The sequence below is a fragment of the Semicossyphus pulcher genome, unplaced genomic scaffold (assembly GCF_022749685.1).
Source record: "Semicossyphus pulcher isolate SPU_LCO1_2020_fin unplaced genomic scaffold, fSemPul1.0.p SCAF_15, whole genome shotgun sequence".
Classification (NCBI taxonomy): domain Eukaryota; kingdom Metazoa; phylum Chordata; class Actinopteri; order Labriformes; family Labridae; genus Semicossyphus; species Semicossyphus pulcher.
Window position 1 is genome coordinate 11,816,372 of NW_027211659.1, and position 25,733 is coordinate 11,842,104.

General features: G+C 42.6%; 1 protein-coding gene across 1 annotated transcript in view; it reads right to left on the reverse strand.

Annotated features, from left to right (window-relative positions):
- Positions 1-1,393: 1,393 nt before the first annotated feature.
- Positions 1,394-25,733, reverse strand: part of uggt2 (UDP-glucose glycoprotein glucosyltransferase 2) — a 44,969-nt gene continuing 20,629 nt past the window's right edge. Inside the window, exons 22-40 of the mRNA XM_069662774.1 lie at positions 25,569-25,700; positions 24,895-25,025; positions 23,423-23,518; positions 23,140-23,242; positions 21,537-21,616; positions 18,797-18,986; positions 18,497-18,655; positions 17,117-17,202; positions 13,694-13,778; positions 13,475-13,557; positions 13,124-13,147; positions 7,056-7,157; positions 6,859-6,943; positions 5,384-5,566; positions 5,071-5,231; positions 3,759-3,873; positions 3,549-3,665; positions 2,422-2,587; positions 1,394-2,333 (exon numbers count right to left, since the gene is read on the reverse strand). Of these exons, the coding sequence (XP_069518875.1) occupies positions 2,311-2,333; positions 2,422-2,587; positions 3,549-3,665; positions 3,759-3,873; positions 5,071-5,231; positions 5,384-5,566; positions 6,859-6,943; positions 7,056-7,157; positions 13,124-13,147; positions 13,475-13,557; positions 13,694-13,778; positions 17,117-17,202; positions 18,497-18,655; positions 18,797-18,986; positions 21,537-21,616; positions 23,140-23,242; positions 23,423-23,518; positions 24,895-25,025; positions 25,569-25,700 (2,121 nt within the window). The 3' untranslated portion in view covers positions 1,394-2,310. The remainder of the gene's footprint in view (positions 2,334-2,421; positions 2,588-3,548; positions 3,666-3,758; positions 3,874-5,070; positions 5,232-5,383; positions 5,567-6,858; positions 6,944-7,055; positions 7,158-13,123; positions 13,148-13,474; positions 13,558-13,693; positions 13,779-17,116; positions 17,203-18,496; positions 18,656-18,796; positions 18,987-21,536; positions 21,617-23,139; positions 23,243-23,422; positions 23,519-24,894; positions 25,026-25,568; positions 25,701-25,733) is intronic.

Here is a 25,733-nt window from a genome sequence, read left to right on the forward strand (position 1 = left end):
TCATAATGAGAAACAAATTGCAGTGTAAGAAAATCCGTCCACTGCAGCCCTTTCAGAGCATGACTCACACATCCACTGACCACACCAGGGACAACAGAGTTCACAAACAGCTTTTTGTAATGATGGTTTTGTAGCAAAGATTTATTTTTTTTCCACCGACAGAAATATAAACGTGTCTATTTGACACATCACAGTGAAAGATGGGTGCTCTGGGAGCAGACTCGCAGCACCCATTTTTATTGACTTTTAAGACAGAAAAACTACTGTAGGCTACAGCTGAGCAGCTACACCCGTCTTATTCCTGAGACAACAACACTGGTCCATTGTGAAATTCATATACTGAAAAATATTCCTTACAAATGTAACACAGGGAGGCTGAATGTGCATAAGATGTAAACAGTTAAAATCATATCTTACCCTTAAACCACGACCTTTAGTGTGCAAATCAGGATTACATTATACATTATTTGGCATTAATAAAGTCTGCATGATCAGCTGACTTTAAATCATAGACAATAGAGCATCACGTGACTCTATAGGACAAATAACCATTTACTTAAATCCATCCCTCACAGTCAATGTTGCTGTGCCTGTCAAGCTTTCAATTTAACTAAGTTTGTCAGATTGGACACTTCAAATTTAACAAAAAAGTTAGGTCTTTGATATCGCACAGAAAAACAGATGTGGGCATTTATCTGAACACCATCAATTATGTCGGCTTAAATGACAACTGTCCCTACCGGATTTTAATCTCTCTTCTACAGCCGATTTTTTAAATGATCCTCATTTGTCTAAAATTAATGACCCTGTAAATTGATCTTACATACGCACACGGCAGCTACATCCATGCTATAATGCTTAAAGACTGAGGCTAAAGCTAGCTAGGTACATGTCCCAGGCAGAAAACCAAAATCCTGCTAATGATTCATGCCGCACACGTTGAAATAAAGCAGCACCGGTCATGTAACATTACAGCAGGATGGAGCCATTACGTCCTAATTACACAATTGTGATAACATAAATGTTTTTCTTTCAAAAAAAAGTGGCGAGTTCAAATGCTTACAATTAAAAAGGCCTTGTAAGCTAGCTAGGCTAGTTAGCCAGACTAAGGTTCAATCAGATTGCAACTCTTTTTCTAATGACAGTCTTGTTCTAAAGGGCAGTACGTAAGTTACTGGGGCGTGGATGGAAGCTGAACTTATAATTACATTTTTGAAAACAAGACCCTCAGCACGATTACTTTTGATGTCTTTTGTTGGACACAGAAAAAACACAAACTCGAAACAAACAGAAATATTCCCAGCATTAAGAGGTGATAATACAGCTAATCGTCTCCAGCTTTATGGCCACTGAAAGGCTTAAACACTGCTATATTTTCACATCATTCTGAGTCTGACTCTGCATCATAATTAAACCAAGTATGCAACATAAAACTAAGTCATATAACCATCAACGTTAACCGGGTGTGTTTTGAAGCAGCAGCTGGAATCAGGTATTTTTATTCCAGCTAAAAATGAGTGTGTGTTTAGATCAGGTTCTAAGGTGGATATTTGTATGGCTGCAAACTGTCAGCATGTTCTGACGGAGAACTGGCAAAATTTGATTCTGGACGAATTATGTTCTAGCTTTGGACGGCTTTTGCTTTAGTCTTAATAATTCAGGATAGAGGACTGTATGTACAGGACATGAGGGGAAAAGCCTCGACATAGAGACAAGTAACCTAAATTCTAATGTAACACTTAGTCTTGGCTAGCTTTACGTCAGTCAGAGCTTTGGTTTGGGCATTTTCAGTCAACAGGTAATCGAAGTCTTCATGTAGTGTAAAAGAAAAACCTTAATGCTTTTGAAACAGTTCTAAATTTAAAAACAGCATCACACTGTGAGATAAGATTCTTAGAGATGTGCCTTCTCATTTTGATTATTTGCATACATCATCAGTGCAATTTATAGCAACTATTATTCTCAAACACACACCTAACAGAGTGCTCTGACTGATGCCCCCCCCTTTACTCTTTCTGTGTTCACTTCATTCTCCGGTTAACCGAGACCAGACTGTAGTGCTGAGAGCGCACCGCAGGTTCGCAGTCAGCAGGTAACACTTACATCACGTGTTAATTTGTAAGACGTATTGACTGCAGGAGCAGATACAGCATCTCTGAAAATATATCTCATCCCCGTCTCCGGCTGGGGAGTCGCACAACAACACTCGGTGGCTATGTTTAGATGGAATTGTCTGTCTTCAAGCTTCACAGGTGGCCTGCATGCAAAAGGAGCTGCCTCGTCTCTCTTCGGCAACGGCGCTGGCAGACGCTAAAGTTCATCGCGCTGGTTGTCTGTTGGAAAGAGAAATTAAAATGAGCTCAGCGTACGTGAGGAGAACAGATGAAGTCAGGAACAATTGTGCTAAAAAATGGACCAAACCTTTTTTGGCTTGTGAGGGAGAGCGAGTCTGTTTGTGCGTTTCTGCGTCTTCCTCTTCCCGGGCTCGTCTCAGCAGCTGTTTTATCTCATTGTCATATTCAACCCATTCAGGCACGATCCTCGCCGCGGCCGTCAGCTTGGGCTCCTTGGTCTTTGGGTTATTGCACTGCAGCAGAAAAAGCAGACGGAACACATCACTCACGCCACCAGCGCCACTTTCTCCCAACAAGTCTTAATGCCGTTCCCAGCACTGTCTGTGGCAGCCATTTGAACCTAATTTGATTTCCAATTCTGTTAAAAGGACATTAGCCCGTGTCTTGTGTCTGAATTACCAAGTGGGTGTCCTAAACCACAATGAGACAATGCTTCCCATTCCAGCCGGCTGGAGCTCGGCCAGTAATTCTCTAAATTAGTTTAGGGGACTACAGGATAGCTCCTCAGTTGTCTCCTAAATGCCAAGTAGCTCATGGACATTAGTGTATGGGCTTCCGCTTCTCTGTGCTGCAGCGGCTACAGTCCACTGTAAGGACCAAAAAAAAAGCTGCAAACATGGTGGAACTATCAGCGTGTTTCAAGAAGGATTAAAAGGGAATTATGCATTTAAATATCTAGAGAAAAGGAGTAGACGGGAGCTCAGTCTGTAGGGACTTGGCTTGGGATTCGGAGGGTGGCCCGGTACGGACCAAGCATGGAATTTGGGCTAATAGCTGGAGAGGTGCTAGGCGGAGGCCAGGGAGCACGCTAAACTACACTTCCTCAATCGAGGACGCCCGCCTCTGATGTCATGTCTCGTTCAAAATCGTCAGGTTTGAAATGTAGACTGCAAGTTTTTTACGATCCACCAGTATATTCCCGTCGTATTTCGGATTCTGTACCGCTCGAGAAATGGTAGTATTTCACTCCAGCGTCTCTCGCTGGGCCGTTCCTTTCAGAGGGAGGGGCGTAATGCACGCTGGGTGTTGTAGGAATATAGAATGGGTGAAACCACGAGCTGTTTGTACAACTTTCTCCACAGCTATGGCGCCAATTTTAAATATTATTACTTCTATCGATTACAGAGAACACCAGCTTTGACTGACTGGCTTTTTCCAGCGGCAAATCGCTCCTTTAATTGCTCTGGGACTCACCAGGTCTATAGTCTTAGCTGTGACCTTGGAGGTGTCGTCACACCACGTCTCACACCAAAGCCACTCCTGAGGAAGAGACTTGATGACCACCTGGTGGATCATGTTGTTAGGAAGGTCCTAGAAGTGCAAAACAAAACAAAAAGGTGATTTAAAACGCAACAACAAAGGTTTAGTGGGAAAAGAACAAACTCTGATCTCTGAGTTTCATACCTGGTCCAGGTTGGACAGGCTGTTGGGGTCTTGGCTCAGGGCTTGATACTGGCCTCGTAATCTGTCGCCTGCTGCGATCTTCCTAAACTTCTTTAAGTCTACCACGTACAGAGCGCTACAGAGAGAGAGAGAGAGAAGGAAGGCAGGGAAGCAGGTGTGAGTAAACCTTTTCCTGGAAAAGCCCACAGGAATGACTTAATAAAAATAATGACTCAATTAAGGTAAATACCCCAGACACATTCTGATAGTTTTACCTCACATTACATATTAATAAACCCAAAGGTGTACACTATGTATTTTCACTTGTTAGATTTGCATCTGCCAGAGGATTTTCCCCACATGATGTTTTCCTGAGCTCACTGCTGCGGATCATTCACCCTCACTAACGTTTGTCCTGCCAGAGCTAAGCAGCACGCTGGCATCCGTTCAGATCACTGTGGTTTTCTGACTTTTCTTTCCCCCCCCCTCCTCATCATCAGAGGTAAAGTGGAAAGTTTTTTCTGCTGATAAGCCATCAAACTGACAGAGGGAGAAGTCAGTATCAGGTGCCAGGTAAGGGGTTTTTATTTTATACCTGCTGCTTTATTTAATACAAACCGTGGCTGTATACAAAAATAAGAGGCACAAATAAACCACAGGAATTGCGACTATAGTTGGTGGGCTCTGGTCACCATGGAAACAGGATGAACACAGCACCTTCGGGTAACGTAGCCACAATTTTCTTTTTTTTAAATCATTTTTCATCCTTTTTTTTTAATTCAAAATGTGTCCCATATGGCAGATTAAATATGATTAGGCTTTAGTTTAAACAAAGAAATCCAATTTTACTTTGCTCACAAATTAAAAAAAGTTGATTGTTTCTTAAACAGCAAACTTCTGGCACTTTAAAATGAGATTTTAAAAGTACTTGAAGCTTTTTTCTTGGTCTTCATTTTTGAGATCCAGACTGATACAAAGAGGGACTTCAAGCCTCTAAGTACAGCGACACAAAAATACAGTTCCTGTTCCTCCTCTGTTATTTTTAGTTCTTCCCAATTCCCAAATACGACACACTCTTGCAGAATAATGAATAATTCCTCTAGATGATTTACTGAATCCAAGCCACAATGTATTGCTAAAGTGAAAGATGTATTTTCAGGAATGTGAGAGAGGTACTCTGACATGGATTCATTCTGCCGCCTATTGTGCCAGGAGGGATGAAATACATAAGGACAAGATATTATAGAGTGTTTATGGTTGTACATTAGGGACGATATCAGAGGTCCTTGCCTGGCATTAAAAACATTAAGACAAGTTCTTAAATGAAGTGTACCTGATGTGGTATTTCCTGTGTCCCAGATGTGAGGCCCAGTAGCCAGTTTTCCAGAAGCGATATCCTTCCATCTCCCTGCGGCTGTCACAAAACGGTGTGTATCCGTAAGGAGCACCCTCCAGGTCCAAATCCCTCAACTCCTTCAGATCAGCCCGAACGATCTGCGAGAAAGAGCGGGAACATTGGTGAGTACGGAGAGGACCGACGACACTTCTCATCCAATTTTCACACCAGCAGCGCAGCTGATAGAGACGAGTCACTCACTTTCAGTTACACTCAGCTCTCATCTGTGTCACTTCAGTTTGATCCTCACCTGGTCGGCGTCCACAAAGATGATCTTGTCCACAGCCAGAGGGAACAGAACATCCAGGAAGAGGATCTTGTATCCCCAGATAATACGCTGCTTCTCAGTCTGCTGGTGGAGCCAGCGAGGCCACTTGTACTGAACCAGCTCGTACTGGAAGCCGTACGTCTCGGCCAAGTGGGAGATGGTCTCCTAACCAGCACAGAAACAAACACCAGAGGTCAAACAAACTAAATAAAAGAGCACTCTTTTTTTCAATTTCAGAAATGTCTCCATAATTGATCAGGATTGAGAGACGACTACACTGAAGCATAAATGCAGTGTGGTGCTGCGTTCATACACACGAGTTTCAACATTAACCATTCTAACAGGCTGTTAATACTGGTATTGATTTATATTCCTTACAACATGTAAATCCATTAAAAGTACTGCGAAGAGTTTTTAACTGGCTATGAAAAAAAAAAAAAAGTAATACCAATGCATTTTAATGACCAAAATCGGTCTGCAGGATGTGATAAAACTCTGCGATGAGCGATTACATTGTCCAATATTGCGATAGCGATATGAAGTGCGATTAATTAGCTATGAATCTTATTATTATTTATTATTATCATAGTATTTTTTTTACTACTAAATGGACAGAAATTAATCTAAGGGTAGCTGTTAGCTGGCTTGGGCTTCATTTCATTGATCAAAATGTGACAGCATAAACCCAGGGCTCCATAGGTAAGTGTTCCCATGCTGAGTTTACATCAAATAAATTCAGAGTTCTGCGATGTGTTTATTGCAAATGCTCGTTAAAGAATATAATTTCTTCTACACTGCAATATTTTTTATCTCATTCTGGTCAATCATGATGCTACACATCATGTGTGTTTTGCCTGTACAATTTTCTGTGCAACAAAATAACCCCGGCACGACTACCTACAAGGAAAAATGTGTTCATAGTGTGTATACCCTTTTAAAAAAAAATTATTATTGTTGTTACTGTTATTTTTTATAGTCATATTTTTTATCCTTTTATTGCTCCCTGTACTTTTTTTTTTATTACTTGAGTACTTTATTTAACTTTTGTGAGCGGCTGTAACGAGTACATTTCCCCTGTGGAGGATCAATAAAGCTTATCTTAAATAAGATGTAGCCAACTGGGGCTGCCAAAATTGACACAAAATCAAAGATCCTCACAGTTGTTTAAAGAGACAGATAACTCATTGCTACATTTTGCCCAGTAGAAAACTGTTATTTTGTGTGGCCTAGCTGAGGGCAAGCTAAACATGCTAATTTCAAGCCGCAGTGACTATTTTTGCAACAGATCTGTAGATTCTCAGCTAAAGGAAATCTGGGATTCAACACTGACCATGAAAGGGGGAACAGCCCACAGATTTTCCTTTAGTACAGTATATATAAATGTCTGAAGAGCTGGGATCAAGATATTCTGAACAAGCAGGAAAAACAATATAGAGTCGTGAAGTGACAGGAAGTACCTTGAACGACGGGGAGAGGTAATTCTTGAGGAACCAGAACTTGACAGGCGTTTTGGTGTGTCGAAGGACGGACAGCATCATTATTCTGACAGGGACGGAAAGTATGTAGGATCAGTTGGAGGATCACGGGTAAAGGAATGTAAGGCTTTAAAGGTAAGCCAGTGACTGAGTGCTGCTGTGAGGTGAACGTGACCCACCTCAGAAAGCGCTCATACAGATGACCTGAAGCCACGGAGAATATGTTCAGAACGTCCTCTTTCTTCTTCTCTCCGTCCTCTTTCTTGGATCCTCCTGTGATGCTGTTAAAGACACAGTAACGTGAGTGTTGTCTGTTTTGATTAGAATATTGTGACAGTTAAATCAGTAAGCAGAAACTTTAAAACAAACCATGCAACACAACACAGCAAACTGAAACAATAATAAAGGGAATGGCAATGCTCTAACAATAATAATAAGCAGCTATTTGTTCGTATATCCACACATGACACGAACAAAAACAGTTGTGCAGGGCATGGTAACAATAGTTCCCACAACACAACTCTTTGTGTAGCAGGACACAAGGCCCAGCCCACCGGTGAGATGCTGTGCTTTTAGGAAGTCTCTTGAGATACCAGCACAGATGAAACCCTCTACACTTCTGAACGCAGCAGCAACAAACCCCAACCGCTACTGAAGAGCAATGGCTCGTGATGCAAGGCACATTTAGCGGACAGAAATCAGGACTTGTGCTGGAGGGTGGATGTGTCTGCAGTCAAACTGTGTCCTTGTCTGTAATAGACTGCTGATGAGGAAAGGAGTGTCTCTCCCACACTCAGTCACAACCACAGCCTCTGCCTCCAGGCTCCATGAAGACACCAGTGAGAGAGAGAGAAGTGCAGAGGGAGGGGAGGGGGGATATTTTTCGTCTCTACATGTCCTCTAAAACCAGCTCTGAGATGCACAACTGGTCACATCCATACAACACAAACTCACAAAGACTCTGCATAGCTTTCCCTCAACCATAGTCCTTCTTAAAACATTTAGTGCGTTTCTCTCCGGGCACTGCTTCTCAAATCACATCACTGCTCTCTCTGGTCGAGCAGATGGCTTCTGGGGAGTTGCCGCACATCTGTAGAGTCTGGGGACACCGCCTGTGTGCCATGACTAAGCCAGCCATTACAAAGGGCCTCCAGCACTACAGTGGGCCCCTCCAGATAAGCAGCTTTAGAGGGTCAGGTGAGAGCCCGTTTGGCTGACTCACTCGAGATAATCTGGACCTCTGGAATGATCAACAAAGCTCTGGATAAATCCTGAGCAGTGGACAGCACTGACCAGACAAAACTCTGCTACTGTTTTTCCTCCAACTCTTCCAATTGAGCAAAATCATTCTCCAACAACTGGAAAGGTAAAATCAATATGTGATCCAATGTGAGCGCACAAAACTAATGGATGGACAGCAGATGTATTGTACATACAGTATGTCAATGTGCCATTAATTGCACCCTTTATTTTCAGGACAAGTCCTCCAAAGACCACCAGAGAAAACAGAAGTAGTAGGTGGAAAAGTCTGGGTACAACACTTTTCATGGTATGCAGTTTACAGTGCCAAGCAAAAAAAAAAATTGAAATATTAAAGTTATAATGATTGGTCACAAAATCAGTAAACCACTCTGTTGAACACAACTGTTAAGACTTTGGTCAGCAATGAAGTCACAATGTTTACATTATGTGATTGTCTTGCAAAATATCAATTATCACGAAATCGCTGTATTGTGATGTAATCAACATTGTGGGCAACGTATTGCGTACTGTATCGCGTATCGCATCGCGTATCGTATCGCGCATCATATTGCATATCGTATCGCATATCACATCGCATCACGTATCGCATCGCGTATCGCATCGCGTATCCTATTGTGTATTGTATTGCATATTTTATCATGTATCGTATTGCGTATCGTTTTGTATTGCGTATCGTATCATGTATCGTATCGCATATTGTATTGTGTATCATTTGTGTGTCGTATCGCATATCACAGCGCATCGCGTATCCTATTGTTTATTGTATTGCGTATTTTATCATGTATCGTATTGCATATCGTATCATGTATCGTATCGCATATTGTATTGTGTATCGTATTGCGTATCGCCTATCATATCGTATTGTGTATCGTATCGTATCGTATTGCGTATCGCCTATCATATCATATTGCGTATCGTATCGTATTGCGTATTGCCTATCATATCGTATTGTGTATCGTATCGCGTGTCGCAGCGCATATCGTATTGCGTATCATATCGTAGTGAGTTACCCTGTGATTCCCACCCCTTGTGTCTACATCTCATAGGCTATAGTCATTAGGATAACATCTTACCAAGAGGAAACAAAGGAACACTAGCACGTTGCACCACACACACCTCTCTTTTTCAAATTACAGTTGTCAATTTTTTGACATAAATATTCTTCAAATGCACAAATTTGTCTTTAAAGTGATATTTAATAACAAAGATTTACATGGTTGTTTTAGATATTACTTTGTTTCCACAAATTATCCAACTAGACTAGTTCCTTGGTATAAAACATCCCTTGGTCAGTAGTCAATCAAATATCTGGGAGTTATTTTGTGAAATGACAGAGCTCAGTGAATCAATCCCTCTGTGTCACTGTCTGTCTCAGAGAAAGTTTCTGTCGAAACATATCATTTGGTACAGAAACCGCCACTTAATAAACTGATAGTCGTTTCATGGTACGGCAACATCTGTTGTTTTTTTATGTTGACTACAATTGTGCACTTTCATGTGAATATGTGTGAATATTTAGGTAGTTTTGGTGGTTTTGTGTCACAATTATATGTCAAATTTTTACATTTTCTTTATGTGTTTGGAATTTTTAATTATTGTGTCCTAAATCTACTGAATAAAAAACATGCTAAATTGAATGTATATTAAAAATCTCACACCTTTATTTCTTGTCTACATCAAACCAACAACACTGCACCTATTATTTGAATTCATGACAAAGCCCTCTTTTAACACTCTCCAAGGTCCTATGACTACTTAGGCAGAAGGGGCTTTTACAGCAGCCTTCACCTAAAACCTGAACAACCCTCAGGTAACACAGCCACAGATGCTGCCTCTCGCCCCGTGTGGCCCCTTATGTTTCTGACTTCCAAGAGCCTCATAAAGGAAATTAAAGTTTGTCAGACTGAGAGTAACGAGAGAAAGGACTTCCTCCCCGTTCAGGGATAAAGGAGAGAGATCGGGAAACATTGAAGGAAAGCATGTAAGAAAGAAATCACTGGATAGTCACTCACTGTTGCTCTGTAGAGATAAAACTGTCTTTAAAAGATGCCAGAGTTTGTAACAACTCTGTCACTTAGACTTACGGATGCTTGCTGATGCATGGATTCACCTCACTGATTCTTGAGAGGTGCGAGATCGATACTTGAGCATCGGTTCTGCCCGTTGCAACAAATCCCTCAATGCATTCTGTGGTTACAAATGAAGCTAAACCAAAAAATCTTCTCACTTTTAAGGTCTACAAAATGCTGAAATATTCAGACACCTACGCTAACTGTACGCTGTAATTGTGCCGTGCGAGCTTTTTAAGACGTAATTTTCCTGGACTTTAATTCAGAGTCACGTCTTTAATTTCATTGAGAAAAACTAATATTTTCATGCGAGGGTTTAACTGTCAAACCAGCAAATATCTCTCCAACATTCGATGTCATCTAGTACTCCAAATAAATGATATTCTGTGGCGTACAACAGTGTTTTCTTTTGGCCCGTCTCTTAATTGGACATCATTTCCAAACTTAAGCTGAGACCAGCTGTCTTGAGTGAATGGAAATAGGACTGAGTGGGAATGTTTTGGTTCAACTCTTCAGAACCAATTATTGAAGTTAGACCAGATGGACAGAGAAAGTGTAAGCGCAGTGTAGGGTATGTGGTTTCTGCTCAACGTGATGAGCAGCCTCTTTGTTTTGAAAAGAGCACACTGCTGGAATCGTGCCTAAAAAAAATCCTCTCTCCAAATGCAGTCGAGTTCTCGTACATTTGCGATTCATACATCAAAGGCACTTAAGGAGCAGTTATGTCCCTTGAAACCATCATATTCAACCTTTTCATTACTCAAATTCAAGCATACCTCGGGAGATGGTCTTAAGATTACATTCAATTATTAATCTATTCATCCATCTATCCATGCTTTCTGCTTTGTATCTGGTTACGGCGACCGCGGAGGCAGAATATACAGAGCAGCCTAAATGTTATTGTCCCAAATGACAAACTAGATCTACTAATAGCAGATGCCAAAGCCAGGAGGGATTTGTAATCCCCTCTGCTTTGTTCTGGCTCTGCATCCCAGAGGGAGAAACCTAGAAAACCTCTACAGGAAGTGTCAAGGAAGCCTCCTGATTAAAGGGGTAAACTTTCTGAATTTGCTACTTTTAATAGGAAGAGGAAGTGACCTCAACGCTCCCATGGCTGAGGGTGAGTCCACCAAGAACTCTCTTAATCCATTATAAAGACAACCTTTATAAGCAGTTACAGAAGCATGAAAGGCCCAATATGCGCTCTTTAGTAACATGTAGACCAGATGAGCAAACTTCCAAGACCGATCTGCCCCTCTCTTTATTCTAGTCTCTAGGATATCGAGTTCCGATACAAAGGCAATTGTCCGTCTTTGGTCCAAGATTTTCTGCCGCTTGCTATAACTACACCGATCAGCCATAACATGACCACTGACAGGTGAAGTGAAAAACATTGTGTTTCAATGGCACCTGTCAGTGTGTGGGATATGTCAGGCAGCAAGTGAACATTTTGTCCTCGAAGTTGATGTGTTGGAAGCAGAACAACGGGCAAGCGTGAGGATGTGAGTGACTTGGAAAAGGGCCAAATTGTGATGGCTAGATGGGATGTGCTGGAGGCCCCACCTCGCAACTTACAGGACTTAGAGGCAGGAGGTCATAATGTTACGGCTGATCGGTGTACAGTATGTTTGAACTTTGTTATGAATAGTCTTTAAAAGCCACTGGCAGGCGGTTCTTCCCATTCAAGAACCTTCAGGTGAGATCATAGACTGTATAAAAAGAGGGACGACATGACATCTCCCCAAAAGTGAAGCCAAAACATTTTGAGCGCCCCCTGCTGACTGTCTGCAGTATAGGTCACAAAGCCCGCCTCCTCCATGTTAACAGATGGGACGTGAGTCAAACTATAAAATCTAAATACGTGTCAAATACATGTGTCTCACACATGGTTTCTGTCATTATATTTAGATATTATTTAATTAGTTATTTGAGGCTGTCAAAAGGATGATTGACAGCTCTGTTGACAAATACGGCTCCTGCAGCCGATCTGTTCCTGATTAGCAGAGTAGAGGAGGAACGGCGAGAGGAGACGTAACTAAAACAATCACTACAGTCATTGACATATCTGTGAACGTCTGCTTCAGACCAACACAAAGAAGCTGTTCTGCTGTTAAACACGCTGACATGCGGGATCCTTGCTGTTTGTTTCTGTAGGTTAAGTGTGTGTTGCACAACTCTGGCTATAAATGACATCACCATCGCAAAATGGCAGCACCTATCACAGGGGCTATTTTAGCATGAATTCTGTACAATGAGAGCAGATGGAGACGCGTTGTCCATCTATATATACAGTCATTGGGCGAGCAGAACTCTAGTCCCTTTCCAGTGCCTCAACCAGAGACTTCAACAAAGCCAAGTACTGTCAACTGCTGGTCAGCACATAAGCACAAACCCAACAAAGGGGGTCTTTCTGTTCTTCAAGAAAAACTCAACTCAACTATCAGAACACAACTTAAAATGGGAACTCGAGAAAGGAAAACAGGACCCATATTCAAGAATGTGGTTTATGGAAATCAGGTAACAATCCATGTTCCAGTAACCAGTTCTAAACAGCCCCCACCTTTAGCTGCTATTTCATTAGCAACACATCCCAGCTGATGACACATCCAAGAGGACAATTATTCAGCTTCAGAGAAAAGACTTGAATTCACATTATAGTTTACATACAGGGTATGTACGTGTGTTCTATATATTATGTTTGTGCATATTCTTTCAGGCAACAGAACTACCTGAAGTGTTGTTTAAACACAGCTTGATTACCATTTCCTGTTAAAAAATATAATTAAGTCATTATCATTCATTACAAAACTCACTAGAGTAGTGCAGCAGATTGAAATCAACCAATAAACACTGCATGCTAATGAGTGTGATGAAGAAGTTTCAGGTGTTAAATGGGTTGCAGCGACACTGCCTACCTTTTCTCAAAAGTGCTCCAAACACTTCACACAGCAAGCATTAAGTGAGAAGACAGGATCACACAGTTAGGAAGTGTTGGGGAGGGGGAAAAAAACACACAAATGCACGCACACACATACCTACAGAAGCACATATTTTTCGCAAGACTAGATCTTACAGCATAGTATTGCAGTCTGGATCGAGGGGAGGAGTTAGACCTCCTGAAACCGTGGTGGATAATTGACAGACAGAAGGTGGATCAGACAACTGACCAATCAATGGGCTCACAGTTGTTACCGTCAGTGAAATGGGGAAGGGTTTTAAACACGCTAAAATCAACCAGACTTAAACTGCGTGTGAGAAGAGATTACCTCGCGATGGAGTCCCATATGCCTTTGCTTTCACCGGTTTCACTTAACAGATCTTCATTCATCTTGTCGGCCTTTTTCTGCACCTATCACGAGAAAGGAGACACAATTTTCAGCGATTTTATTACACATTTTGCAAAATGTGTCACCTGAAGATAATTTTACTCTATAACTGTGTGAGAAACGTAATATTATTATCAAATGTGTAAGAAACATACTCACTCTGACTTTGATGATCTTACTGTGGAAACTGTTCAGCACGACTACGACGTCACCAGCATCTGCAGGGGAATCAGTTCCGTCGTGCCTGAGATAAAGAGTGAAAAGAAATGACACTGAGATTAAAAATTAATTATTGTGATTACTTGTCTGGACACTAGATCTGCAGCTAGTTGCTCGAGCACAAGTGAGGCCTCACACAAAGACCAAAACTTATCAAAAGACTGAAGAATTACATTTATTGACAGTCAAATAATACCATTAAAACAATAACAATAATGCAATAGAAAACCAATTTACACACTGAAGTAGAGCCTGGATGATACGGTCTAACTTATATGTAACTTATACACGAAGAGAGGTACTCATTGGCTTGTCTTTATAATGAAACCTATATTTCAGTCAGACAACAATAGTTCGAAATGTTTATTGCAGCAGCATAACACAGCTTGTGTTTGGCGTCTAGGCTCCGACCTCATCACTCCTCGCAGATTTATTTTACATGCAGAATTTGAGGAGTGATGAGATAATATCCTAAACCCCCCCTAGTCGGAGCCCGCAGGTGGATGCTGGGGTGGTGGTGGGGCTGGAAGTATGAGCGCAGTACTGTTGCAGGGCAATGACAGAGCAGAGGCAGAGACCAGAAATCTTGCAGCTTAAACAGAGCGCCAAATTGGGAGGAAGTGTTTGTCAGATGATTGTGGAGAATGACGCACGTTAAGTGTGAAAGATCACAGGCATTGCTTTATATATGGCTAAGCTAGGGTCGTGATGTTTTGTCTTAGAAGAATCTACTAATTTCTTGAACTACATATCAGTAGTAGCGTCAGTCTGGCAAGCACATTAATTGGCTGCGAATAGCTGTCAGTAGCCAGTTCAAGGCGGGATTATTACGCCTCTGTTACGTTCTGTCTACTATGTAAAACCAAGTCGTCGGCGAAGTTGTTCCGCCTCTGAGCCGGCATCGGAGGTAGTAACAGAGGCGTAAAGGCGCCTGTGTAAACAGCGGAGCCGACAGAGTGGAACAGCCCCATGTGTGTGTATCGCACATTTTGCTTTTGCAATGCTGGAGCGCTTTGTAAAAACACACACTGGGGCGGCTTTACGCCGGCGTTGCTTGGTCCGATGTACAATGGCAAAGGCTGCATGACGGCGGAGCTTCGTTACAGCGCTGAGGCGGAACTGCAGTGTGAAAAGGGCTAGTGTGTTGTCACCCCACAAAAACTGTTCAAGAAGCTGTAGTTTCTGATGTCATTCAGCTTTAAAATCAGTGAAAAAGATGTAGTAAGGATACATCTTGAACTGAAACCATCAGTAACTATTAAAAAAACCTTTAAAAGTTTGGATTTTCCATCATTAAACAACAGAAAAAAGATCTTTGGAGATATATCAGAAATGCATCCAAGCCTCTGAGTAGGCAGGCCAGTGTAAGTGTTTGATTGACAGTTGAGCTGGCAGGGGAGAGAAAGATATAATGTAAACAAACAGACAGCTTTTAGCCGGAAACTGAAGAATACAGACCAGAACATTTAGCATCGAACAGCAACCAAACTGAGATTCACAGGGAGGTTTTGAGACCTTCAATGTGATGCAGCTGAATAGCTACCTTCAGGCCAATCACTGCACTCTGTACATTTATTATTGTTCAATGCTGCACTTATAGAGCTACTCAACCAATCAGTCTGTTATCTTTTTTAATTGCTATTCCATTGAAGTGGCTGAAACTGGTTCACACGTTTGAGCCATGGCAACAGCGCGAGAAGAATATACAGTGTCGGCTCTTCTAATGAAAGAGACAGCAGCCAATGAACCAACCACTGACTCACACTTAAAAGCGGATACTGGGACAGCTGCCAGGGTCACTCTGACCATATTCATTACCCTCCATCATCATTAAGAGTCACCTTTCCATTATTTTCCCCATCACTACTTCCCAGCCACACTGCATATACTGGTACATTTAAATGAGAAAGTCTGTACAGTATTGATTGTGTAACACTGGCCTTTCACTGTAATTGTTTTAGGACTGATTTGCCCAGTGGAGAATGTGTTTTGGCGGGGAAGGATCTGCAGGGGGCTGATGGTGAAACACCAGAGAGCAGAGTCCAGGAGGAGATGAGCAATAGGCTAAGATGCGCAGCGAGCCATTACAACCCCAGTGCTTACTAGAGGCGAAAAACTAGCCTTATCACCATGATAAATGCCCCCTCCTTAGCGGACAAAAAGTGCAATCTCCCCCCTCCCCGATGCTCGAATTCTGCTTGTGTTTCCCCCACTCTGCTGTCACTGACGCAACTCAGCCTTTGGGGCTTGTGTTAGAAAGCACCAGAGATCAATCTGTATCCTTGCTCTGAGGAGAGGAGAGCCGGCCGTCTCATTCATCGCTGTCAGGGCGAGGCGCGGTGGCAGCGCAGGGCGCGAGAGGAAAACGCAGGCTGTGGCAGCGGAGAGCACGGACACTCCCACTAGTCTCTGATCGGCCACCTAACCAGAGCAGAGTGCCGCTAACCACAAGAATAATGACACTGCCAAGGTGAAAAATGACATCACCTCTTTGCTTCACCTGGAGGATTGGGGAATAAATCTTGGTTGTCTGATATGATTCCAGAGGAACCGAGGGCTGTATGTGTCCTAAAACTTGTGTGAGGATAGGCAGAGAGGACAATATCTGTGATTGTAGGGACAACCAGTATGATGCACTACAGCTGCCCATGCACACTCATATATACGGCTGGGATCTGAGCCATTATTGCAAATTGACAGTGAAGGATTATCATTCTTTTTTATGCTACATAGAATTTATACAGAGTTCCTTAAAGAAAAAAAGATTTGTCTCTAGATCAAAGAAGAAATTACTAAAGTACATTTCAATTAAAGCAAAAGTGCAGAATTTAAAGAATAAAAGGTGTGAAATATGGCTGTTGTTTGAGAATGAATCAAACCAACCAAAGCATAACACGGTTTCCATTTGTCCTGGGAAATTAGACAACGCCAACGCACTCTGTCTCGTTTATGAAGCCTTTGACACCTACGCCGTTCAAACCGAAAACACGTTCTGCTGCAGATATTTTGCAGTCTGAGGTGGATGGCGTGGCAGGTGACCGGCTGAATCATCCCTCCACTCTGTCTTCTCTTTAATAGCACCCCTCTCCTCCCACTTGTCTCTCTCTCTCTCCCCTCTGTAGTGAGCAGAACTCCCTGCACTCATCAAAACCTTGAGCTGCTACAGTGTCAGCAGCTCTACCACGTTACCATAGTGATGGGTTTCATAGCTACCAGGATGAAATGGAGAGATAGCTGAAGACAGCCTTGATGCTGGGCTACTGATGAAGCCGCCTAATTAGCAGCATTACTTTAGGGTTTGTTTTCAAAATATGTTAATATCCGTAAGAAATGAGATGTAATACAGCACTGGTGAATACTCACGTGAGAATCTGATAGATATCCTCGGATCTGCCTTTGCGTAATCTCAGGGTCCAGGCACCAGGGTTGGCTTTCAGCTGGAAATAACCCTGTTTTTTGTCAAGACAACACGAGTGTTAGTATATACTGTAAGAACACAGTTCACACTTGTTTTTACAACCCTGGCACCAAACTGTTTCCGACCTTAAAGGGATACTAGGTTGTATAAAATACTTGCTAGTACTGTAGAATAAGTAGTTCCGGTGAGATGCCAGGGTCATGAAACCCAAAAGCTTTACCCTACAAAAACAACACGCAGGCAATGGCGATCCAACACAAAATCCTCGCCCTAGGATTTGATATACTGCGCCTTTTTTGGCACTATTTTCTCTCTTGACAAATCCAGTATCACTACGCCTGCTGCAGGCCGGTTTCTCAGGTGACGTGATCCATCAGCTTTCTAAGAGAACATGCTAGAATTGGTAACTTGTGAGATGACGTTTGTTGGTGCACATTTGTGATTTTCCTGGCTGCAGTAATACGAATATTCCAGTGCACGTATTTCATCATTTTCCTGACACGTGCCCTTCGAGAACTTTGTCTTGTTGCAGTCGGTTTGAACATAGCTACCAAGGTGATGAGGCTAAAAAAGACTTTGCATTAGCAGTGCAGAAGATTATGTCCCGACACGTCCAGGACAGAAGAAAATGCATGTTTTGTAGAGCATGCTTGTGCCCACACCCCAGGTAAGAGAGACAAGGTAATACTAATGTGTGTATGTGGGCCCATCTTCTGCTTACACAGCTTCTCTCGCTCCTTTCTCTCTCTGCCCGTTCTATGTCTGACAAAGTTCAGCATCAGTATATTCAGGTTCATACAGATATCCTGTTGTGTCTGTTGTTAACGGTTAATCTTCCTCATCACTTTCAGAGTCCGACATGTTTACTTCAACGATGACGTGAATCAGTCAGAATCAACGTGAAACAGCTACTAGGTCGGCTTACCTGAGAAACTGGCCTGCGCAGGCGTAGTGATACTGGATTTGTCAAGAGAGAAAATAGTGCCAAAAGAACTGCGCAGTATATCCTAGGATGATGATTTTGTGTTGAAAAAAGAATCACCATTGCCTGCATGTTGCTTTTGTAGGGTCAAACTTTTGGGTTTCATGACCCTGGCATCTCGAGGGAAGAACTTATTCTACGTTCCAGAACTCCGACCACGGGACTCGGTGAGTGAGCTATTAGCTTTGCATCCACTCCACTACTAGCAAGTATTTCATACAACTTGGTGTCCAAAAATCCGAACTATCCCTTTAATATAGACGTTAATTACGATGATCCCATGTCATTTATTAAACATAAACTGTCTTTGTAACTCTAGTATTGAATGAAGAAGGCTGCTCACCAGGTTAGCCATGACAATGGTGTCATACATGAGCGGGTCCCGACTCATGCCCAGGGTAAACTGCAGTCCACGGGGAGGCTGCCCTGTAGACAGGTCGAAGCAGTGGCCCTCCAGCAAGAGGTGCTCCAGCTCATACTCTGCTGTCACAACCCCGCTCACCTGGAGTGAAGCCGCAAATTACAGAGGAGAAAAAAAACAACAACAGGGGAATGATTAATGATTAAAGAAAGCACCTTGACTCTACCTAAAAGGGGTGAGAATGATAAGGCTGCTGGAGGTAAAGACGAAGGAGCAGGATACCTCCTGCAGGTGGATGTTATCCAAGTCATGGGGGCTGCGGACAGCCTGCACTATCCAGCTCTCGGGTGTGATCATGTTCAGGGTGAGAAGGGGGGATTCTGGGAGATCTGTGAAGCGGGCAACTGCTCCTGGAGACACTGTGTCGTTGGCCAGGAAATTCACATCAGACTCCAACACGAAGCGGTAAAAGCTGCGAGGACAGACAGAGACAATCAAAATGTTAGTGCCTGTGCGTAAATTGCCCGTTAACAGAATTTATTACAGATAAGATAAATAAAAGCGCTAGAATATGCCACTGGACCGAGTCAACAATTCAATCCTACAAAGGCAAAGTTGTCCTCAGCAGGCACTGAAATCATGACGTGTTGTGCAGTAGTTGTTTTTCGAGGACAGGAGAGATGGGCTCTGTTGTGACAGCTGGGTATACACAATCTCTTCAAAGTGAGAAACTAATACTATTACTGCCAGTGTTCCTGCTCAGCCAATAACAGGAACATATGCAGAAGTCTGCGCACAAGAAATGTTCCCTTTCTCCATCATTACTCAGAATTGTCGTAGACGCTAGCTCCAGGCTAATCTTTATGCTAATTGCTTTTCTTCGGCGCACCCTCTGACACTGAGGAGTCATAATGAGTGTTGATAACATAGCAGATGACAAACATTACCAATGCTAATTCCTTTTATTCAGAATGCATTTTTCTACTCAAAAGGTGTATAATCAAATTTCTCATTCACACGGAGCATTCTCTAAAGTTAATCCCAGCCACAGCAGCCGGAGCAGAGCAGCGACAGAGCGGCTGTTAGCTCCAGTGTGAGATGGGAGCTGGGATCGCAGCACGGGAAGGTGAGAAGGGAAAGGTTGTAGCTAAGGAGAAGAATATCAGCACACAAGTGGGGGGGGGGGTCTTCATTCGATTGGTTTGTTTGTGGGATGACTAATTCTCCACAAGAGGGAAAGTGAAGAGAGAGGAGTCCAGCAGCCCTGTGGTCTCTGCAGCGGTCGCACCAAAGTGAGAAGTTTCAAGTGAATTAAATGAACCCACCGGCACAGAATAGGATTCATGTGTGGCCACTGGCAGCAGCTTCTACAGGGGTGGGTTATGGGATTAGCAAGCTTGTGGCTCTACGAGGGACATCAAGCAGTGGAGCTGTAACTTAGTGGTTACAAAACCCATCTGCTGTTTTTAAAGTAGACATCATCCTGCCGCGATGAAGATCTTAAGGGGACGTATTTTAGCTATGCAATCAATTTTCTATTATTCTAATGTGTTTTTAAATCACGTTGGCAAAGTTTGTTTTGTTTTAACAAACCTGAAACAAACAAGCAGTTTTGCATTTCAAATGTTAGACCTTAGCCATGATTGGCTGACAGTATTTGGAGTGACCGCGTAGCCCCTCCCCCACGTGTGCGATCCCACATGGGGGAGCGGCCGCACTGCACTGTCACTCAAAAGTTGTAGAAAACATGGCTGTTCTTGGATTGGTTATTCGGCCTTATATGTACGAGCCAGAATCGCCAGGAGGTTTCAGAATGGTTAGTTGAAATCTTGACGACTCGACTACAAGCTTGTGCAAGAAGGCAGCCTGAGGTGACTGACGGTGAATGACGATTGGTCGATTTCAGCGAAAGCAAGGTTCTGCGTAGAAACCTGCAGCTGTTCTGAAAGGCCCATTTCAGAGGCGACCTTTTTAAACATTAAAAACTGAATTATGCAGTTTTCACTTTTTCACTGTGAACAACAAACACATAAAAATGTGAAGCCCAAGCAAAATATGAGAATATCCATTCAAACGATATGACCCCTTTAAGCAATAGAATAATGCTCTTTTGTGCCATTTGTTAATTAACATGTTTTTGTCATTTAAAAGCTCATATATTCCCCAAAGTGAAAAGTTCTGACGGCTTTTATCCAACACCATTAGATATAATAACAAATATGATCTTGCCAGATGTTCAAAATATGTACTTTAAAGAGCGTGTTCTCTGCCCGGGTGGTCATATTTTCAGTGGTTAAAAGTGAGGATGGTACTTTAAGTAACCAACCACCGGTACAAAACATCTCTGTCACAAAAGCTAATTGGATAAAATGTTGTGATATTCTGGACGAGTGGACCAGCTTTGATTGCAGACATCCATTTAACTCAAATGTGAAAATATCATGTATCCATTTGTGTCAATTACAGGCAATTGTCGCCGAGGAACAGGAAGTGTTGAAAAGGAGAGGGGGCTTTGGGGTGATTCGTGTTATTTTCATCCTTCATTTCCAGCTGGTCTGACACAGAGGTCAATAAAGGTCATACTGGAAGCCTCCGGAAGGTTTTTGTTGTTGAAAAAGAAAACATTCAAGCCATTTCAGAGAAGTAAACCAACAAATGACTCAACCCATTATGAAACAAATTAAAAAACGAAAACACCTCAAATTGCATAATGACTAACATACACTCAGCGGTGCGAATGTTAATGGACAATTTCAACCTTTCATTTGATGTTGGGGGTTTTTTTCATCCTGTTGTTTTTACAGCACGCCGTGAACCACAGCAGTGCAAGCTGTAAGCAATTTACCCAGAGATGTGAGGGGAGGCCCAAAGCAATAAGGTGGTGTTATTAAGCAGATTGAATCTGTGCAGTATAATCTTACAAAGGGAAGGAGAGAGGCAGAGATGCTAAGTCTGCAGTGGTCAGAGGATACACAAACAAGCCAAACAGGAAAATTTAATTACTGCTGGAGCCGCAGCTTACCTCTTGAGGGGCATCTCGGACAACTTGGCCCTGCAATTCATAAACACCTGCAGTCTCACATTGACCACTTGACTGAGCACCTGCAGGAGTCACAAAAGAGGAGATCCAATAAGAAACAAGGAGCAAAGTAGAGCCCTGCCCAGCAGAGAGGTACAAGACATATATGAGCGTTTTGTGGGGCTGAATGCAGTTCGTGATTTTGCAGCCCACTGCTTTTATTTTACTGAATTTTAAGAGGTTTATAATAGCAGTCAAAAATTCTTTTTGAGTGTTTATAGCCGCCTTCATTAAACCATCTGCTCTGCTGATAAGCGGGCATAATATATTCTATTGCATACAATACTTTAAAGACGAGCTCCAGTCATGTTTTCAGACATATAAAATGCTCTGCTTGAAATAATAAATTGTGTCTGATATGTTTTTTCTGCAAAATATGTTTAATTACCTTGTAAAAATCCTCCCAAGGCATCTCCTCCTTCTCCCTCATTAAAAATTCCCGAATCTGCATAGGCCCCGCCCACTACTACTAGCGTGTTGAAACAGGTTTTTCAGACCTGGAAAGACCCGGTTATAGATGCCGATTGTCTCTTTTCCCATTGCCAGGAGTATACTCCTGTTTCTGCTGCGTCACCATGACGTCACAAACGTGCCCAAAACAGGGTTAGTAAACAGTGAAGATGCTTTATTGTATCTATTACTCGTTCAATCCATTTATCAAACTCCGACAAATTTGGAACGATGTTTGAGCGCTGCTTGGACAAAGACGGGCAGAATTTGTAGCTGAGATGACGAGGAGTCGCAGAAGTTACCGACGGAGCATCGCACTGGAAAGGGGCGGAGATTAGCGTGTTGACACGGGTTTTGTGTTCCCATCAATGCCGATTGGAGCAGAGGCGATAGAGGTTGCACTTAATGATATGCATAGCGTCACCCTGTCCATTAACAGGATTGGCTCCTTAGGTTTGTGACGTCACAAACCCTGCCAATCTGAAAACGTGTTGTTCAGCCTGTCCTTGGTGCACTGCAGTTTGAAAGCAGACAGGCCCAGCCATGGCGATGACTGCTTAGCACATGAAAAACACCACATGGAGATGTTTACAAGGTTAAACACTTGATTTTCACTGGAGGGGGTCTTTAAAGTATATACTGAAAACAACAGCAACTAAAGGTGGATGTCTCACTGGATGTCTTTAAAGGCACGGTGACTCATATTTCCATATTCACCTAAGTCACATTCTCCACCACAGTGAGCCTCCAGCAAGACGCAGCAGACAGCTAATGGATATGTTTTCTAAAGGACCTTTGTTCAAACAATAAATAAGCATATTTTTTTTAGCTCACAAAGAAAGCAGAAGCATAAAGTGGGGCCTTTTTCTACTTTTCTGATCAATTTTATGCCTCAATAAGTACTTTTAAGGTGTTGGAAGGTGAAGTTTCTTTTTTTAGCAAAAGCAATGCACATGAAATAATATAACTAAGAAACATCAGAAGCGTTGCGTGTCTGCACCCTCCCTTTCATTCAAAGTGATTATAAAGCGTCTCTGCTGTGTTAGGAATCAATGGGAGATGAGATGAGAAGAATACGAAGGAGAAAAAGGCTTACAATCAGCAGAGAGGACATCTTCTGTGCCTCCCTAGTGAGGGGGTCAACGACGGCCACCACATCATAGAACACCTCATTTTCACGCGGGGAGAGATGGAGCACGCTGAGGAGGAGAGCGGCACGCACAAAGCGGATTCAGAAACACACAAGGTTACACAAAGCTTATTCAGCAGAAGTGCAAATCAAAAGATTTGCCTTTCAAATGATGGCTTAGCAATATTTTAGGAGAACTTCCTGGAGTGACAGCAGAGTCAGTAAGACAGGAAACAGAAAAAACACACACCTGTGGCTGTCTTTGATAAAGGTGACATCCCTCCTGACCTCTCCTTTGGGGGCAGCGCTGAGCAGGGCGTCAACCTTCATGACCAAGTCACTGGCGCTAAGGGAAAAGAGGTGTAGCAGGGTCAGTCCATCATTTATTAACGCTACGTGTAAGGAGGGATGTCAAACAGAGCTCACATTATGTGATGTCAACCTGTTGACAAGGAAGCCTCATAAATCATGCACGGAAACTTAAGCTTCAACATTTTGTAAATCACAGAATAGTTGACATAGCACTCAGATTTCATTTCACTTAAAGGTGCGTTGTGTACGATTTTACATGTATTAATCGTTTTATATTGCCAATGTGTGAAGGGACAGTAGAGGAACTGAAATATTGAGACCTTCCCCCACTTACTCCATTGCCAATAACAGCCGAATGTGCCAGCATTCGGGCCGGTTTACCCGCGAAAAGAAGAGGATGCGATGTATATGCACGCTGCTGAGAGCTCATTCTCCGCCCCTACGGTCAACAGTGTGCAACACGAGACAACGCAAGCTGAGAAATGGAGACGGATAAAGCCAACAAACGACCGTCACCCACAACAACACCAACACAAAGTACACACAAGAATGAAAACAAAAAAAAGTTTCATCTAGTGAAGCCCGAATCATGGAGAGACCTTTGATTGCTTTTGGGGATCAAAACAGACCCACAACTGGCTTCCTTGCTGTTGGACAGGCGAGCTGACATCGCCGCAAAGCATGCGAAATATACATCATTATGATATTGTGGTTTTAGCTTGCTAATGTTCGCTAATGCTTGTGATGATTTGCTGGTTCGCCTGCGTAATTTGCCGTTTGGTTACGAAGCACAATGCAGGAGTCATGCAGTGTATTTACGTTAGAGCTAGTTGGCTAACCTTAGCATGCTCGCTAACGTTATGACTACCGAAATACTATCTGAGTGTATATGTCAGTTATCTAGCTTGACAAATAACAATACTGAATTTGGCCAATGGTAAATTATGTAGCAGAACAAAACAAATGTGTATAACCAATTGTTTTCTATTAACCAATATCATTGCATTACCTGCCTGGGCTATGGTTAGCCAGCCAACTATAAGCTGGCAACAAGCTACTATTAGCAAACAAGCAAACGTAAGCTGGTTTACTATCGCAGACGATTTGCCAGTTAGCCAACGTAGCAAGATACCGTCGAGTGGATTACATCAGCCAACTCACGCAGACTCCCGAGGCTGATCGGACTGCAGTTCACTCAACGGCCAACGAGGATTTTTGAAAGTTACACAATGCACCTTTAAGAGGAAAGTAAGAGGACATTTTTCTTACAGAACCTTTAAAATACTCAAGTATGAAAAGTATTTACCTCATAACAATTATTGACGTCATCCTGTAATGATGGGATGCTCAATTGTTTTTAACAGACAGTCAAAGAGAGAGACATATCAAGGCAGAGACATTCAAACATACTGCTTTGGCTTCATCCCCATCTGTTTAACTTTGGCTTTGACTTTCTCTGCAGAACCGCTCAGCGTGATCTTCTCCAGCAACTGGAAATCCTCCACACTGAATTCTTCCTGCTCTTCAAACGGACCAAGGATCTAACACAAGGACAATAATAGAAAACAACTTAGTAGGTGTTAAATGTAATGTGATTGTAACAGTTTTTCCCCATTTAAAGGCACTATATTCAGTGACAACGCCTATGTTTTTCCTCCTCTCTATATTGGGAGTACAGTCCTGCCGCTGCAGCAGAGGAATGTAAAATGATATTAATTGATACTGCCATCTGAGAGGGTTGGCCTCTGTATCCTCAGCTGTCAGCTTCACTGCTGCTGTGACATCAGTCATCAGCTGTGTACACACATACAGACACTCACAACGCAGGCACACAGTGCAGATTGTACCAGTTGTGACCTTTGAGGAGCAGGCATGCTGATTTGACAGTAACAGAGGAAACACTTCCAAAGTGCAGCGGCTCGGAGGATCCAATGTTCCAGACAATAGCAGAAAAAAGAATCAATGCTTCTCCTTTCTGACAAGATAATGTGGTCAATTCAACTTTTTTTGCAGAAATCTCTGGATCAGTATTCCGAAAAAAAAAAGATTCTTGTCAAACAGCGCTGGAGTTGAAGTCGACTCACCCGCCCGTTGCTAATCACTGCCCGCCCTCCAGGGCTCAGTTTCAGGACTTCTTTACAAAACAGCTGCTGACTACGGATGAAATCCACCTCCATTGTGTTGAACTTTTTCTCAAAGGCGTCTTCGTCCATGCCCTGCAGCAGAATAACAAAAGTTAGTTCAGGATG